Source organism: Rasamsonia byssochlamydoides (assembly GCF_041956645.1).
Source record: "Rasamsonia byssochlamydoides strain NRRL 3658 unplaced genomic scaffold VTN77scaffold_25, whole genome shotgun sequence".
NCBI lineage: Eukaryota > Fungi > Ascomycota > Eurotiomycetes > Eurotiales > Trichocomaceae > Rasamsonia > Rasamsonia byssochlamydoides.
Genome location: NW_027192408.1, coordinates 95,198 through 112,940, shown reverse-complemented (window position 1 = coordinate 112,940; position 17,743 = coordinate 95,198). Strand labels below are relative to the sequence as shown.

Here is a 17,743-nt window from a genome sequence, read left to right as displayed (position 1 = left end):
TAGACACCAAAATCGTAGAGTAATAAATAGGAAAGTAGAGGGGGGGGAGGGGGGAGGGGGGGAAGGGAAAGGAAAGTCAGAATACAAAATAATGACATGGAGAGAAAGATCTATTGATTCCCACGACCTGATCGAGATACCTAGGTTGTCTGTCAAGGAGGAGGTAAAGTAGAGTAGTAAGAAGCTACTAAGGTAGATAGAGATCTATCTATTCTACTTTATTCTACCCTACTCTATCCTACTCTAATTTATTCTACTTTATTCTATTCTACTTTGCTCTGATCTACTTTATTTTATTTCACTTTATTCTCTTTTACTCTATTCTATTCCACTTTATTTTTACTTTATTTTATTCCATGACAAGACACACAACTTTGCTACCTACCTATTGAATTTCAATTAATCTGTATTGAATGAATGAACGAAATGAAATGTGTTCTTTCCTTCTATCTCCTTCCTCTTTCTTTCTTTCTTTCTTTCTTTCTTTTTTAATTTCTTTGTCCCTCTGAGAATTATACTTCAATATCACGTATTGTTTGTAGTACTAAGTAAGGCAGTAGGGAAGGTTAGATATCTACTTTACTTGATAATCGCAGTAATCAAAGATGTTGTGACAGGCAACGGCGACTCTGCTACCTACCTATTGAATTTGAACATGCTCTTTTCTTTCTCCTTCCTTTTTTTTTTCTTCAATTTTTGTTTCTTTTCTTCCAGGAATTACTTCAATACCGTACACTGTCGTACTAAACTCATGGAGGGAGTCCATTGAAGGAACCCTATAGTGCGTGCCCATGTCTGTCTGGAATGCCTACATACTGCAGTATATGACTCAGTAGTACCTCAGTCTTAGTACACTACCTACACAGTAAGTATGTGCAGCGCATTCTCTATACAAAGAAAAAGAAACCAGAAATCGACCTTCACATGTGTCAACTATCAGTAACTGCCTACTACTGCCTACATACTTGCTGATTTGGATGCTCTTGCCCGCTTTCAATTGACATCAAGTGAGGCAAAAACGGGGACTTGCCGTCCAATACGAACTCCCTGCCTACAGGAGTCATCATTCTTGAGCCACTTTACCCTTGAGAATGAGGCGGTATTGGCTCGAGACGAGACGCCCGGGTGGAATGAATTTATCTCAATCAAGCGGCTTCTGGCCCAGCATATCCGATTCGTTGCTCTGGAACCGCCCGCACTTGACGTACATGTACGGAGTACTATACAGTAGGTGCTCCCGACTTCTTGAAGTCTTGGTCTTCTTCTTCTTCTTCTTCTTCTTCCTCCTCCTCTAGGAAAAAACACATGTGACCTGACGGGAGACAGGACCAGAGTCTGGTTTTTGTCTGGCCCAGACCCTGACCCAGACCCGTTTGTTTCGATGGTGGCTGGACAAAAGTCCGATGGGACTCTCATTTAATTTCCCGTTTGGCACGGCTCCCGAATAGCCGTTACTCAATGACGCTCTCTCTCCACTCCTCTTACAGCTCGAGGCCTGCAGATGAGCGGCCCTTCAGGTGCCCGATTGGATGCGAAGCCAGGGCAAGCGGCTAGCGGCAGAGCCCACAATCTTCTGTCTGTCAGATGCCAACCACGCCCGGCCACATGCTGAGTTCTACTGGAGGGACCTTGAACGGTAGATCACGGTGATCTCCGAGCAGGCTTGGTTTCTTTTTTTCAGTCAATCGGCAGTGACTGTGGTAACATCCCTCCATGGGTTGGGGGGCATCAGGCTTCAGCAAATGGCAGCTCTCAGAGAATCTGGAGAGAAAACGTCAGAGGTGATGGGATTGATCTGAGCGTTGACCCAAATCGACATCAACTCGAGTCATGCCAGCAACTCGTGGCAAGCAATGGACAAAGCTTCCACTTCCCGGTGCGTCTCCGCCCGCTGAACGGCTTTGACCCACCCCCTTCAAACAAAGACAAGGTGCGGCTCGCACCACCAACAACTGCTAGCAGTCACCATTGTGAGGATTTCAACAATACCCATCTATCCTATCATCGGATGGGTACGACAGACAGGAGTTTCGTTTGCAAGAAAAAAAAAACGGGTTGAGTTTATCACAACCCCAGTCTTAGATCTAGCAGAGACCCTAGGTGCCTATTTCTCCTCATCTTCATCTTGAACATGGGAGAGCCCCGGGCGTCAGAGAGTTATTTTTGGGGTCCTCAGCAGCCCAGAAGACACTATTGACGATCTGTAAAAGACGATTCGCGGTATCCAACACATCCCCGAATTGGACCTTGGAGCCGTCTGCAGCCCTTTCTGGGGTTCGAGAAAATGGTGCGCTTGGAAAAATGATCCGTATAATTTACCGTAAAATACGACGGACGCCTCGCTGACTGGATGGTATATAACAGGAACCCGCCGAGCCGTCAACAGCAGCCCGATATGGTAAGTCTTTGCAGTGGAAATGTCGAGCACATAATCATACCGATCGATAGTTTGGTTGGCCTTTGGACTTCAACAGCAAGCAACGTCAGCAGCAACCAAAAAGAGAAGATCCCTTCACGTCCCAGTCTCATCAAATCTCCGCCTCTCGGGGAAGTTAAGAACCGGATAGCCGACATGTCTGCGTCTAGACCGCTGGAAGCGCCTCCGCGTGCCCGACAGCGTCAGGTTGGAATGCGGACGAGGATCAGGACACCGCCTCACAATCCCAGGTTGCCAACTGGGTGCAGTATCCTTGGAGGCTGTGCTTGTTCAAGTTCAAACAAACTCAGGTATGTGTGTACCTGTAGGTAGGTAGGAGGTACTTAGCTAACGTAGGTACCTAAGCTAGCCTTGCTTAAGTCTTAATTAAGAGCAGGCGAGCTATACTCGATGCAGCGATAGGGCGCTGCACGTGCCGTCTTCGCCGTCGTGCTTACTCGGTGTGTCAAATCTGTCGATCATCCAATCTGTTCAATTCCATCCTCCGTCCTTCACGTCTACCTCAAGGCTGCCCTAAGCAGGAAGGGAAAGCCAAAAGTGACATCCGCTACTGTTTCTCTCCCTTTCACCCCGGTCACTGATACCTCCTTCCAGTGCTCCAAACTCATCCGGGTTCCGACATCCCAGACACCGCGCCCGCGGCTCTCACTATTGACTGTCTCAGGGTCCTTCCTGATTTCCGCCCCTAATGCACATGCTAACCCCTTTTCCAGCGGCCATTTGACGCCACCGCTGGTTTCATGCACATCATGCCCAGCATCCCTCCACTCGCTGCTCGTTGTCCGTGCCTAGGTACAGATCTGGCCTGCGTTCAACTGGCACCTGTACCAATGGTTTGCCTTCGAGGCCCATCCTCATTGTTCTGGATTACTCAATGAGCCATCCAAGAGGCCCTCCAAGGCTCCAAGGGCCCTGCCACGAGTCGACGACTACCACGAAAGATGGCAGAATTGACTAGGTCCTCTTTAGGCAATCGGAATGCCCGTCGAGAGACCCACATTCGACGTTAGCACCGTTTCTCGTTCGTGGATCTGTGGTGGAGCGCCTGTCAGGCTATTACACGACTACCTAGGTACCAGCTCTGTAAGGCTGGGATCTTTAAGCTCCACGCTAGAGACGTTTGTATAGGAACAAAACCCTAGTTCGTCATCACTAACAGAGTTGTTCTTAGTCCACAGATGTTCTGGGGATGGCTTCGCCTCCAATGACTGCCAACTCGTCTGGGATAGTGGCCCTAGTCGGGCCTAATTTAACGTTCCGCCTGGTCGGTGAGCAACAGGAGCGCACTAGGCGGAATCAGATAGATACTCAGTCTCGTGGATGATTCCTCTTATTTGTCGTTCCCTACAGTTGACAGGCAACTGCTGCAACGCTGATCCTCGGGGCGCTCGGGAAGCCCATCGTAGGGTACAGCGGCCCAGGTCGAAGCTGTTTTTGGGATTTGATTTCCCTTCCGAGCCATTGTTCATTCTTCTCACGTATGGAGCATTTGTTCGATCATCGATGATGCCCTCAAACCAATGTTACTTGGACCCACCAGACCCAACCAGTCCGCAGAGAATGGACAGTTTCCAGGCTAGGCATTCTGAGAGATCACGCGGGGGGGGGGGGGGGTCCGAAGTGATCATCCGGCTAACTGCTCTAGCGCCATCTTTTTTTTTTTCTTTGGGCAAGACTGCCACCTCGTCATGTATACATATGGACACCGCTGACGTTCTGATGGGACTAACAATCACTGTGATCATGACCATGTCACGGTTTCAGCAGGTATGCTCTACTTGATGCTGAATGTTGTAAGGTATCCAGGTGGAAATCGGTGTCTGTTTTGCTCGGGAAGTGTTCCTGCATCAGACAAAGCATGACTGGGGAGTACCAGGATTCTGATAATTTACATCCTTCTAGCCGCTTCGAAATCGCTTGAATGGAAAGAGGTTGATGCAGCAGGGTTCTGGAATTCTAGTGGCTTTTCCTTTTCAGGGCCATGGAGGGTTACTGCAGGTTCACCACGGCCTGTTTTAGGGGGGACTGCTTTCCCTGGCAGCTGATTCGAACGGCCCGTCTCTGCGGTTCGCCATTGTAGACCTTTTGGTATGGAAACGCCTCCCGCATCCACCACGATTTCCTCAAGACCTTTGCGCAGATGGGGTTGGTCGCTGTTTCAAAAGTATATCTCCATAATTTTGGAATCCGCGTGTGCGCACGGTGACGCACCTTTTTTGGGGGTCTTGACTTGCAGATACCTCCGCAGGTCCAGGGTTATCAAGGCCGTAGGGTTGGACTAGGTCTAGGAAACGGAAAAGAGGCTTTTTTCCTAGGACGTGGGCTATCAGAGGCAAAGGGGAAACCATTGCTGCTATCAGGGCCCTTGGAGGGGGAAAAACAGATATCAATTCAGATCATCCCTCTTCTTCAACTCGTCTACCACAGGTGAATTACCGGCATGTGCCCTCGAATTTATAGTTGTGATCCGCTCCACCAACGACTGGAAACATTTACTGCCCAATTTTCTCTTTTACGCCCATAATCTGTCACTGCCACGTTGGCCTACTGAGTTTTTCTGCTGCATGCCCTCTTCTTCCATAGGGTTTCAGCTGTCCTCATTGACTTGTGAAACGGAGTCAGAACGCGTAACGATTTGCACGCCTTGTTACCAACACTTGTTGCGGGAGAAAGACGGTGAAAAGTCGCCTCCCATCCACACACTTTATTTCCTACTTGGTCGTTTGTCACAAGGTCTACTGTTACTCTCCACTGACCTTCAAGCTTGGTGAGTATACATGACATATCCATTTTTTTTGGCCCCATCTCTCTCTCTTTTTGTTTTTGAGTTTTTCCCACATCCCCGACTTATCCTTCAACTGTCTTGATATTTTACCTTCTTCTTCTCTTCCTCTCTTCATCTGGTTTCTTCTTTTCTCTGGTGATGCCAGCAATCTTGCTGGCACCTGCCTGGCTAATATGCTTGAAGCCAAGGAGAACTAGCCAACCGCATACAGCGGCGTATGTGATAGCTCCGCTTTCAGTATATTCACTGCCGCAGTGACCAAGCATCAGAGAGAAGGAAAACGAAAACAAGAAAACAAAAAGAAAAGTTTTTAACGTCTCCATGGACGTTAAATAGATACTCTTTGTTTTTTTCTTTTGGCTGTTCTTCTCTTCTCTCCTTTCTCTTTTTTCTTTTCTTTTTCTGTTCCTTCCAGTGCCCTTTGCTGGCTGGAGTCCTGTCACCGCATTTCTTCCTCCACTTGCAGCTGCAGGCAAAAGATTTCCGCTGCATTCTATGTGGCTCTCCCATGCACTTTACTACTGCATGTTAGGCCTGAAATCCTGCCATTGAATCCTTCAGCAACAGTTCCTAAGTAAGATGCTGACTGACAGTGGAGTGCTGTTTGCACCGCTGCACCAGGTTGCTGGGCGTGTCTGATCCACTTGGAATGAGTTCTTCCAACGCGATACCCTGCATTCTTTCGTGAAAAGAGGTCCCAGGCGTTGATCTTTGCCGCTGGTGCAATAGGGAGCTGCACGCTGCTCCTTTCACAGCCGCCGAGACTTCATCCAATCATTCAACATCGTTTCATCCCCCAGTCCAGAACTTGCGCGGCAATCACCAGCGGAGTATAGTCCCTAGGGCTTGCTTGTCGCTCCTGTCAGTTTGTCCAGCCGCCACTAAAGTTCGAACAGCCAGTTGAATCCGGTGTCTCTGCTGTGGCCGCCAGTGCCCTTCAACTCTGACCTTCCCAATGCATCATAGTAAGCTTGTCTTTTCTCATCGTACAACTTGGCGCGCGGCCCAAAGGTTTGCCCAAACAACTGCTTCATCATATATCGAAAGGTCATTGGTGTTCTGCCGTTTGCCTGTTTTTCTACCTACTTTGGTTGGACCCCTGTCGGCGGCTGCAAGATTGTGTGCCGGTGTACATCCTTGTCATCCTTGTCACACAAAGGGCAAAGGGTCCATCCTGACTCCGACTCCAACTGATGGACTTTTTTTTGCATCTGCCTTCTCCTTCGTGCAATCCTCCGTTTGTTCTCAAGAACAGGACTTCGTCTCTTCCCTTGAAGCGACAGGATTACACTTGGTTTCTTCCTGTTCTCAATATCTGTCCTTGCTCTAACAAATCTTGCCAGCAGCGCTTTTGCAGAATCCAACCTTTCAACTAGACTATTCCCCCTCCTCCTCTGAGAGTGACTGCATTGGTCCCCAGCGGGCATTCTCAGCTTCAGCCGCCTTCCCGACCGACGACGAAGACCAGCATCGGCAGGTCGGCTCTCTTGGGCACTCCCTGTCCCAACCAGCCGCAACAACTGTCACCAACGGTTTCCGCTATAACTCACAGCATTCCACCTTGCAGGATGTCCAGTAAGTATCACTTTTAATCTGGGCTGCCTTCGCGTACGCCGTAACCCCTCGTCTCTTTTCCCACTATGAATGATCACCCAGTCCCGTCTCATCTTGGGCCTACCAAGTCTCCAGTATCTGTTCCGCGGCGATTGCCTGGCGATCCTATTGAACTGTGTCTTGGATGGCTGGTCACAAGATATGTTTCTATGATGTTTTAGCCGCGCTCCATTTCCTCTTGTGCTTGGCATATACCAGGTCCTCTTGATTTTTTTTTCTGCGGCAGATTTCTGACTACACACTGATCTGCTTTGATCCAGTTTCGCTCCGCCTCCAGGGCTTTTTGTGAGTCCACTCGATTCGTGCAGCGGCGTCTCCTCGAGCAGTCCTATCTCTTCCTCTTCTCTTCACTACGCTCCCATCTTTCCAAATGATGTAACATCAACCGAGAGCATCCTTTCCACGCCTGCGTCTGTGTACTCGAATCCGGTGCCTTCCCACTGGAACGATAGGATGTCGGATTTCAGGTCACCCCGGATACCTGCTCTGTAAGTTGATTGATGCTGGACCTTACCTCGATTTTACAGATGTCCTGACATATTGCGTACTCAGTCATCCGTCCGCGAGCCTCTCAACGTCCCTGCAACCTCAGGGAACAACGATGCCGAGCAGCTCAAGTATGGTCGGGAGAGACAACTATCCAACCGCATATACACTGAGCAGAAGTTCCTTTCCATCGCAAGTCTCAGGGATCAATGAGTTATCACGATATTCACAATATTCGAGTATCCCACCCGTCCTCGGAAACCAGGTGGAGCCGTCAAGCACCGTGTATCCCCATCACGGGAGTCTGTTGCTTGAGCCTCACCACCGCACCGGGCAACCCGCGGCAGACGCCCCTCCCTTTCATGATACTGTACTTATCCACACCATCGTGGCGAACAATCAGGCGATCAAGCCCGAAATCCAAGCGAAAATCCACAAGGGCTTCTTTCAGGTGGACGAAAAATGGACCTGCTATCGTCGCAACTACTTCTCTGTATCCTGCTCCTTTTCTTTGCGTCCATGGACGCCGAATGATCCTTTGTATCTCCATCTGCCTAACCACGCCCCGCAACGTATCCACTCCTTTGCCATGTCGATCTCAGCCGTTGTGAATGCTCAAGATGGCGAAGTTCGGGAGCTGGTTCAACATACTCCTAAGAGAGACAAACAGTCTGAGAAAAAGCCAGAGAAGGTTACTTTGCAACCGCAGCAGTCACTTCCTCTGGGTTCCAACGTCGGGCCTGCTGGTGTAGCTAATCATCATGCATTTGGAGTACATTCGCATTCCGGAGGCATGGCGATGGATTACAATCACCCTTTCGCTAACGCACTGCAGTCTTCACACCCACCCACGCAGCATACCTTCGAGCGAATCCAGTTCCAAAAGGCGACAGCAAACAACGGGAAGCGGCGAGCGCAGCAGCAGTACTACAACCTGGTAGTTGAGCTCCATGCAAAGGTTTCGCATCCAGTCAGCAGCGGTGTGGGGTCTCAATGGATACGGGTCGCCAAGAGACTCTCAGATTCGATGGTTGTGCGCGGGCGATCTCCGGGACATTACAAGGACGGGAGGCGTGATAGTTCTGCAAGTATGGGCCCCGACAGTGGGGGAACGGGCAGTTCTGGAGATGGCAGTCGGGGGACTATGTTACCACCAGGCATCGGACAAGCGCCATTTTCGCATCTGCCTCTGATGTCGTATGATGCCTCTCAGAGGGGTGGTTCTCACTATAACAGGAACGCACCTCAGCAGCAACACCAGCGCCCGCTGGCATCTATCGATCAGTCGCCATCGAGTACCAGCACGTTTGTTTCGTCGTCGTCGTCCTCCTCCTCTCCTTTTGAGTTTAACATTTTTAGCGACTCCATGGATGGCGTCGAATCAGTGGAAGATGCATCACAAGTGTCGTCATATCACGATGTGGCGTTCGACCTGGGGTCATCAAACCGGAAGAAATCGATGAGCACTGGCAGTCGTCAGAGTCAGTTGTCTAGTGTCGAGTTCAGTTCTCATTCCGAGGAACGGGATGGGACTGAGAATACGTTCGATGAGACGTTTGAGTCGGTGGTTCCTGGCTATCACGGTGATCAGGAAGACACATCTCAGTACTTGAAGCCGTCTCCGAGTCTTGGTAACGTCAGTCGACACCATCCGGCTGAGACAGGGCTCGACAACGGACGGCCCAGTCGATTTGACCCTATTCAGAGCCCACGGAGCCTGTGTACTTGATGGCGATGTTGATTTACGACTGAACGATTAAACAAGATTTCATTCCCTTGCCCTACGCTTCTATCATTTTACCAAGATTTCCTTAGTGGTTTATTTCTTTTCAAAAGTGGCTCTTTATTTCGTTGACAGGAAAGCTATAGTTCGCGTGGATTCCAAGCCTGTTCTTTCTCGTCTGGCTTCTTTCTTAGACAAGGCATTGCGAATCGACGGCTTCCCACGAGGACTGGAATGCATCAGCTTGTTAAACAGGAAGTCGCTCTTGTCTGATGTCTCCGAACGTGTGCTCTGCTCAACAGAGATAAATGATTCATGTCTCCTACTATTTTTTTCCCTCTTCTCTTTTCTACCTGATTATTCCCTTTCAAGATCCCTTCCTCAGATCTTGCTCGGATGGATCTGGGTTTGTTGTTTCAACGGAGCTACAGGCACGCGGTAACAAAAATCACACGGGAAAGGGGCATGATGTACGATTCTCTACATAGATTGAATATTTTGATCTTGCCATCCGGAAACTACACATCATTATCCACGCAGCTATAACCATTAGGTTTATGAAGCACTACGGAGATGTATTATACAGACATTCACGCATACATACCGCTACAATTAGTTCTAGCTTTCAACGTACCTGCGTACCTAACTAACTAAATGTACCACTGGAGGGTTCCAAGGTTGTCCCAGCTGAGTCAGAAGTATTGTATTATTTATTGTCTTGGCTAGCTCAACCCCAAAGCTACGATCCATTTGTGCGATCTACCTAGCTCCTGCAGTCCTAGCCCGTGCACGCCTCATCGGCTGTGACACTGTGTCACCTTCTCACCTAGGTAGTGTAGTCAGCAAGCAACCAACCGCCTTGCCTTGAGTCCTTGAAAGGGTGCCATGCCATGTGGATCGGAAGAAAAGACAAAAAGGGCCCGAAAGTTTCCTTCTTTTCAGAAAACTCCTTCCTGCCTGGCTCCTGGGCCCGGGGAAGACGGAAGAGACGGGAACCTTGCATATGTCTGTTGTGACTCTGTCTGTCTCATATTATCTCTTCGTCGTGAATAAATACTAATAATAGTAATATAGTAATAAATAACAATGAAATTGTTGACCATGACCATGACCATGGACTGACAATGCATTTTACTTTTATTGCTTTTTTTTGCAAGTTCAGGTTTTCGGGGAAATCCGAGAGTTTAATCAAAAATCCAATCTAAATAGACAATAGACAACAGATCAGGTAAATTAAAGGCACTAAGACACTAACTAACTAGGTACTAGGTAGCGTAGGTAGGTAGGTAGGTAGGTGGTGATTCTAGTGAATCTACCTACCTAGGTACTTGGATCCCCTCCCCGGTCAGTTTTTCGTCATGTACGGAGTATGTATTTACTTTAACTAACTAGCTAGGTAGTACAGTGTACATGATCCAGGACCCAGGTTCCAAGGTTAGGTATGTACATACATAGGTAGGGATGGAGGGTAGGGAACCAGGTTGTTGGGTCAGTTCAGTTACGGACGGGGGAGTGCGGAAGGTTATGTAGGTAGATAGGTAGGTAGGTTAGGTACAGTACGTGCTGGGCTACAAATACCAAATTTGGAAAAGAAATCGCTGCCCCCCTGCCTTTCCCTGCCCTGCCCTTGCCTGTCTGCCTGGGTGTTTGGTCCGGGTGTGTGGGCTGTGGCCCGGAAATCTGGGTATGTATGTACTTACTGTGTCTGGTATGGGTTCATGTCACATGTGTCCCAAAAAAAATGATAAGACCTTTCTCCAGTTTTGTGAGTGTGAGGAACTACCTAAACTGTATGTACAGTACATATACCTGGTAGGATGTAGGAGGTATATGTGCGGAGAATTAGGTAGGTAGGTAGGTAGGCATGTATGCACTGTATGTACAGTAGGCAGGGACATACCTAGGTAGGTATTACTCCGTACACCCGACGATATACATATACAACCGTACAGTACACAGAGAAAAAGTTAATTTTGTAGGGGTGCCGGAATTGAGTTCGTGACGAATCGATGGCATGTATCATGTATCGTCCATCCGTTCATCATATATAGTTAGTGTATTATGCCAACCAGAAAAGATCCAACAGCTAAATAAAGGGTAGTTTGTCATGGTACCTTTTCTTTTTGGCTGAGTGGAAGATTTCTGACGGTATGTCATGGCATTATACTACTAATTATCTAACGTCTAACCGTCCAGCATCTAGATACTCTGTGCAGAGTAGGTAAGTAGATATCTGTCTGTCAATAAATGGAGGAGCTGGAGGAGCTTTCTCTTAATACAGCGTTACAATGGTACTGTTACTCGAATCTATCTATCTATCGCTCATTTCCTTTCACTTCGGAAGAGGGAAGAAGGAGATAAAAGGATGGACCTAGCTAGTCATGTAATGCATGTACATACATACCTAGGTAGCAAGGTAGGCACCTGGGCAGTTGTGGGTATGCGAAATAGCCATCTATCTGTTGTCTGTGAATAAATATTATTTAATTGAGGAGCTTTCCTGGCACAATGGTACCGTTACTCAGATCTATCTATCGCCCTTTTTTTTTTCCTCTTATTTCAGAAGAGTGAGAGAGAGAGGGAGGGAGAAGATTAACCTAGCTAGTCATGTACTCCATGTACATCTACATACCTGTCTACCTAACTAGGTAGGTAGCTAGGTAGTTTAGGTACCTAGGTAGGTAGATATTTAGGTTACTAGGGAGTATAATTACGTAGCATTGCTTGGTTCATTTCTCGATCCATCGATCGATCAGATCAGATCAGATCCAAGTATTGGGTTTCCTTTTCTTATCCTAGGTAGATTTCTTAGACTTTTAGGTTTTATTTCTTCTCTCTACCCTTCTTTTCTTTCTCTCCTGTCCTGTCCTGCACCAACCCCTTTTGTCAAAGAAGAAGTAGAATAAGAAGAAGACTAGGACTGGGATTGGGATTGGGATTGGATTGGATTAGGAAATACCTCGGATTAAATGTGAAAAAAAAAACCTCAAGGAGCAGCAAAGGTAATAATGTAATGAAAGAAAGTTAGTTTAGTTTGGGTTAGCTTAACTAGCTAGCTACCTGTTGTAGGAGATCAAGTAGGTATGTACACTGTATCTAGGATGTGCAACAAAGGGCGTTCTACTTGCTCTGCTCTGCTCTATTGTCTGTCTGTCTGTCTGCCTGCCTGGGTCTGTGCCCCCCCCCCCCCCCCCCCCCCCCGACCCAAATCTAGATGAGAGCCAGAGAACTTGAATCTGAAAAGAGAAAACGGATATCCTCTCGTATCGTGATTGTCCCAGTGCTAGCCAGGTAGCCAGCTAACCAATCAACTAAACCGACCCGTATTCCGTATTTGTACTGTATTCGGTAATCGTATTCTGTTCCGACATCTGCTTGGCAATCAAGTCGAGTCAAGTCGAGTTGAATCGAATCCAGATCTAGAACCAGCACGCATGTGAACGCAACGCAACGGAACAGAGCAACCAGACACAGGTCAGAGCATGGGCCGGAGAATTAATTAGGTTGTAATAGCCAGCCAGGCATGCATGACAGGAACCAGAGCAGAGGGAAAGAAAGATAGGAGACAAGCCAAGACAGAAAGAGAGGGCCAGAGCGAGAGCGAGTTATGATGCATCATCAGGTAACACCTTCCAGTGCAATGGAAGACGATGCAATGCGAATCATGCGATGCGATGCAATGCTGCAATGCAAAGCTCCGGCTCATCGGCCAGCCAGCCATCCGTCCATCAATGGACTGAATCGATCAATCCATGATCCATCATTCATTCATTTCTGGACCTCCACGAATCGAATCCAGTCGAATCAAGGTGAATTAAAATGGAAAGTGAACGTCGTAACCAGACCCACACTTCGCTCTGTCTCTCTCTCTCTCTCTCTGCTCTCTCTTTTCTGTTTTCGGACCCAACATCGACTTGACCTCAGCTCAACCCCAGATGTTGTGTAATATATGCATGCAAGAAGCAAGACCAAAAGCCTGTTCTGTCGTACGAAGCCTGATGATCATGATCGTGATCGTGTCCTGCCTGGATGGAGCGTTGATAGGTGTCTGACTGTCTGACTGACTGTCCGTGCGTGCGTCTCGTCTCGTTGGGCGAGTTGCGAGTCTTCTTCTGCCGGAACGATCGATCCGATCCGTCCGTTCAGTAGTCTTGCGGGATTAAAGGGAGCCAAACCAAGCCAAGTCTCGCGGTGATTGATGCTGTTCTCTTCCCTTTTCGTCTCTTTTCGTCCTTTCATTTTATTTCCCGCAGCACCAGCATCCTTTGTTTTTTATTTCTTCATACCACTTGTCCTGTCTTCCTTCCGAGTGCCGTACCAGGCCATCCTATCCCATCTCATCCGTAGGATCTGATCTGTCTCGATTCGATTGACTAACGAGGTGATAGTCATGGCGATGATAGCAAGACATATGACATATGACATGACATGACATATGATCGATATTTTCTCCCTCTGCAGCTCCTTCTCACAAGTGTGTTTGGTTGGTTCATTCGCTCGCCCGTTCGTTCGTTCATTGCCTCGACGAAAGTATTCTTCTTCTTCTTCGTGTTGCTGTCTCCTCCCAATCCAATCATCGAGATGACCAGAAGACACCAGCCTGTCATCACCCTCATTTCATCTTGGCAACAGCCAGCAACAGCAGAGTACCCATCAAACCCATCCAATCTCCTCTAGTCGAATCGCATCAATCCACCTTATCAACCCTCGAAATACGAACATTCAGTTTCCGGTCCAGCTCCTCCTTCTCCTGCGGCGTGGGGACCATCCCCAACGCACTCTCGACCTGCGGCGAGGTCCACAGTCCGAGACAGGCCCAGCCCATAAGGCCGAGGCCGAAGAGGAGGCGAGTTTTGGGAGAGAGGTTGCGATAGGAGCTGCAAATTCGAACTAGGGTCAGCAAGAGGTCTATCTACTATGTATCCCCGGGCTGGCACCCAATGGATGGGTGTTTTTGCTGCTTACATACCTCCAGAATGACATGGTTCACAATAGTAAAAGAAGGACAGTTAGTGGGTTGGCAAGAGAGAGACGAAGGCAATGGTGACGACAACCGTCTGCGCAGGTAGGCAAGAGGTCAGTTAGGTACGAAGTAACTCTTAGGTATCTTAGCTTAGGAGCGGTACATGAAGTCTCGAGAACGCTTGGCTTGGCACTCCCTACCCAACTTTAGGGCTAAATTAGGGCACTAAATCAATTGATCCATTGATTGACAGTGATTGACAGTTTGACTAATGATCAAAATGATCAACCAACTAACTACATAACTACTGCAAGTCATAAATAAATTAAAAATAAAAAAAAGATCGAATCGAACATATGGAGTAATCGTGGCCAGATGATCAGATGATCAATCAGACCAAGTATTGGTTAGTTAATCTCGCTCTGTACTATCAAATGATTCCAATGAGGAATTTCCCAGTCTAAGATAGAGGTATATATACCGACTATATCTTGATATATATTTAGTTTCCTATGTCTCCACAAAAATAATTATCATTATATATAAGACGACCATTACAGGATTTTTCTTAACGAGAACTGAATTGAACTGATTGATTGAATCAATCAAAAGTAACTGTCCCTGATGCAAGCAAATACTTCTCTTTCTTTTTTTTTTTGGATTACCAAGTAAGGAAGGGATCAGAATGAAGAAGAAATAAATAGAATAAAATAAAGTATTGTACATATTACCGTGCATATTACCGTGCAAAGTAGGACTGTTGGTGTGCTGTTTTTTATGCATCTGTAAATAGTAAAAAAAAAAAAGAGAAAAACTAAAGAAAAAAGAAGGGGGGGTGGAAGAGGGAAAAGACGAATAAGTTACTATAGTAGACCGTCCTCAAAATATGATGGATGGTAAAGATGTTAGCATCGGTGAGAGAGATTCATTCACATGTTATTTCCAAACTAGCCATAAACATAGCTACCTAAGCTTAAGCAAGCAAGCAAGCAAGCAAGCAATAGAACAGAGGAAAACATCAGAACAAGGGAATCAATCGGATACAACATCGAAACAAACGACCACACTAACAAAAAGCGCTGTTAAACAAACATCAAGACGAACAGTTTTTATATTCGATTTTTTTTTCTTTTTTTCCCTGTCGTCGAATACAATGTCCCCCAAAAGCTGCTCGTGCTCGTGACGTTACCAGCCACAAACAAACAGATAGATCCATATAACTTACTTGGTTTGATACAGAGTCGTTAAATTTAACAGGCTAAACCAAGAGAAACAAAACAAAAACCGAATCGAGAAAGCATCCTGCACGAACGTTCTTTTCTCAGCTCTTACCATACGCCCGGTCAATGTCCTTGCGGAAGTGGTCGACGATCTTCTTCCGCTGGAGTTTCTGAGCTGCAGTTGTGTATCCCTGTGCATGTCAGTCAGTACCGGATGATTTCAGGTAAAAAAAAGGAAGAGGTTAAACTAACATTCTGCGGATTCCATTCCTCATCAGACAACACAACGCCGTCGATAATCTCAATCCCCCGCAGTCCACCAGCTTTGCCCGCATCCTGCAACTCCTTCAGGACGATGGACTTCAGCCGTTCGTTATGCACCAACGACTCGAACGACTGCTCCTCAATGCCATTCTCCTTGGCGAGCTTCAGCAGCACCGATTCGACCGGCACAATGATCGCAATCGGCTTCACCTGATCCTCAGCCGCATAGATGCAGATGTTGCCCACCACCGGAGACGCGCGATACACCGACTCCAACCTTTCCAACGCAATGTACTCGCCGTTCAGCGTCTTCACGAGGTTCTTCTTCCGGTCAATGATCCGCAGGTGGCCGTACTGGTCGAATTCGCCGATATCTCCAGTCATGAACCAGCCGTCCTCGGAGAACGCCTTCTTGGTCTCTTCTTCATTGTCGTAGTAGCCCTGCGCAACGCTGCCTCCGCGGATGAAGATTTCACCCTGTGGAGGGGTGTTCTTGCTCGAATAGCCAGCTTCCGCGAAGTCCACCAGCTTCACCTCAATAGACACGGGCAGCTCGCCCAGAGAATCAGGGTTCCACGCCATTGGATCGTTGATCGCACCCATGGCGCTGGTCTCGGTCAACCCGTAACCGCTGATCATCGGAGCGATGGCATACGAGATGAATTTCTGCGTATCCTTGGCAACAGGGCCGCCACCGTTCATGACGAGCCGGAGTCGACCGCCGGTGGCATCCTTCAGCTTCTTGAAGACCACCGCATCGAGAACGCTCGCACCAGGAAGGCCAGCCCCCAGAAGGAAAGCCTTTGCGGCCAATGCGCCCCAGAACATGTTCCTCACAACAAAGTTGGCCTTGTTCACTTGGTTGACGATGCCCTTCTTCACCGTCTCCCACACGGCGGGGACACCAACGAGAATGGTCGGTCTGAATTCGCGAATGTCGCCCTTGCAATTGCGCGTCGAATTATCCGACAGAGTCTTGGGATTGCCGTAGCCCATCGTGCCACCCCAGAACAGGCACAGATTCTCAAAGACGAACTCGAGAATGTGAGCCTGGGGAAGGTAGGTAAGCAGTGCGTCCTGGGGACTGATGTATTCACCGACGATCGCGTGCACACCAGCCGCTGATAAGCGTCAGCATCCTGCGCGCAACACAGATGATCTGATGACTTACTGGCTGCTACCACGTTCTTCTGCGTCAAGGAAACACCCTTGGGCGGACCCGTGGATCCCGAGGTGTACATAATGCAGCAAAGATCCTCTGGATCAGGAGGCGTGGGGTCGACGGGATTCTCCTGGCCAGCCTTTCTCAGGTCGTCGAAGCTCAGGATGTTGAGGTACTCATATTGCGACTTCAGCTTGTCCAGATCCTCCTGGTTGACATCGGTTGTGGTGTTGTATATTACGTGCTTGATGGTTTTGGCATCTTTCAAGACTTTGGCCAGGGAAGGAATGAGGTTTGGATCGAGGAAGATGGCTTCGCTCTTGGTTTGGATCAATGAGTGTCTAAGGCCTTCTTCACCTAGAGTGTCGTATGCGGTGACGATGATAATCGATTGCGATGCGGCTCCTGGTCATTGTAAGTAGATATTCATTGACGGCAGATATTCACTAGGAGGGCAGTATTAAACCTACCGTGCGACAGGGCAAGCCAATGAGCACTACAGGCCAAGTTAGTACGTCGCCTTCAAACGCGATAATTTCGACCTACCTGGTTGCGCCATAAAGGTGAATCCGTTTGTTCTTTTCCAGTCCCAGCTTCCTCAACCCGCAGCCAAGATCCAGAGCCAGCCGTTCATATTCGATAAAGGACATATACGTGTAGCCACTCAGTTCAAAATACGTCCACTTCTTGTCGACCTCCTGCTCGACGCCGTCCACCACTTTCTTGACCTTGCGGTTCTCGACGTGCGTCTTGATCAGGCGACGGGTGCCGATGGCCTTGGCATTGCCAAACTTCTCGGCGCTTCTCCGCAGGATATCGTAGGTGGTCGCGATGTCTTCAGCCGGCCGGGTGATCAGCTTATCCTTGGCGAGGGGGTGTCGACGGGGAATGGTCTCTCCCTCGACGGGTTGATAGCCAGAAGCCTCGACCGAAAACGGCGGCTTCTTGACCATGCGAGGGTAGAGGACGGCGTCCTTTGGCGAGGGCGGCGACATGACGGGCAGGCTTGAAGATCCTCACCGAGAGGAGGTAATTCGCTAGGAAATTCGCTCCTAGAAGAATTTGTTAGCAACGTAATCGCCCTGGAGG

At 48.2% G+C, this 17,743-nt stretch overlaps 6 protein-coding genes across 6 annotated transcripts; 4 read left to right on the top strand and 2 right to left on the bottom strand.

Moving 5' to 3' along the window:
* Positions 1 to 2,350: 2,350 nt before the first annotated feature.
* On the top strand, positions 2,351 to 2,803 carry VTN77DRAFT_3555 (uncharacterized protein; the record flags this gene model as incomplete). The annotated part of the gene is made up of 3 exons (XM_069419516.1): positions 2,351 to 2,398; positions 2,587 to 2,727; positions 2,783 to 2,803. The coding sequence occupies 3 exons, from the start codon at positions 2,351 to 2,353 to the stop codon at positions 2,801 to 2,803; spliced, it is 210 nt and encodes a 69-aa protein (XP_069278346.1).
* Positions 2,804 to 3,757: 954 nt separating this feature from the next.
* Positions 3,758 to 4,219, top strand: VTN77DRAFT_3554 (uncharacterized protein; the record flags this gene model as incomplete). Its single annotated transcript, XM_069419515.1, has 1 exon — positions 3,758 to 4,219. One exon carries the CDS (start codon positions 3,758 to 3,760, stop codon positions 4,217 to 4,219), a length of 462 nt encoding a protein of 153 aa, XP_069278345.1.
* A 782-nt stretch (positions 4,220 to 5,001) lies between these two features.
* VTN77DRAFT_3553 (uncharacterized protein) lies at positions 5,002 to 5,875 on the top strand (the record flags this gene model as incomplete). Its single annotated transcript, XM_069419514.1, has 2 exons — positions 5,002 to 5,204; positions 5,821 to 5,875. The coding sequence occupies 2 exons, from the start codon at positions 5,002 to 5,004 to the stop codon at positions 5,873 to 5,875; spliced, it is 258 nt and encodes an 85-aa protein (XP_069278344.1).
* Positions 5,876 to 6,177: 302 nt separating this feature from the next.
* Positions 6,178 to 9,051, top strand: VTN77DRAFT_3552 (uncharacterized protein; the record flags this gene model as incomplete). The annotated part of the gene is made up of 4 exons (XM_069419513.1): positions 6,178 to 6,187; positions 6,566 to 6,797; positions 7,097 to 7,324; positions 7,389 to 9,051. 4 exons carry the CDS (start codon positions 6,178 to 6,180, stop codon positions 9,049 to 9,051), a joined length of 2,133 nt encoding a protein of 710 aa, XP_069278343.1.
* A 4,681-nt stretch (positions 9,052 to 13,732) lies between these two features.
* On the bottom strand, positions 13,733 to 14,028 carry VTN77DRAFT_3551 (uncharacterized protein; the record flags this gene model as incomplete). The annotated part of the gene is made up of 2 exons (XM_069419512.1): positions 13,733 to 13,922; positions 14,015 to 14,028. 2 exons carry the CDS (start codon positions 14,026 to 14,028, stop codon positions 13,733 to 13,735), a joined length of 204 nt encoding a protein of 67 aa, XP_069278342.1.
* A 1,301-nt stretch (positions 14,029 to 15,329) lies between these two features.
* VTN77DRAFT_3550 (uncharacterized protein) lies at positions 15,330 to 17,649 on the bottom strand (the record flags this gene model as incomplete). Its single annotated transcript, XM_069419511.1, has 5 exons — positions 15,330 to 15,419; positions 15,481 to 16,613; positions 16,664 to 17,059; positions 17,125 to 17,150; positions 17,201 to 17,649. The coding sequence occupies 5 exons, from the start codon at positions 17,647 to 17,649 to the stop codon at positions 15,330 to 15,332; spliced, it is 2,094 nt and encodes a 697-aa protein (XP_069278341.1).
* Between the last annotated feature and the right edge of the window lie 94 nt (positions 17,650 to 17,743).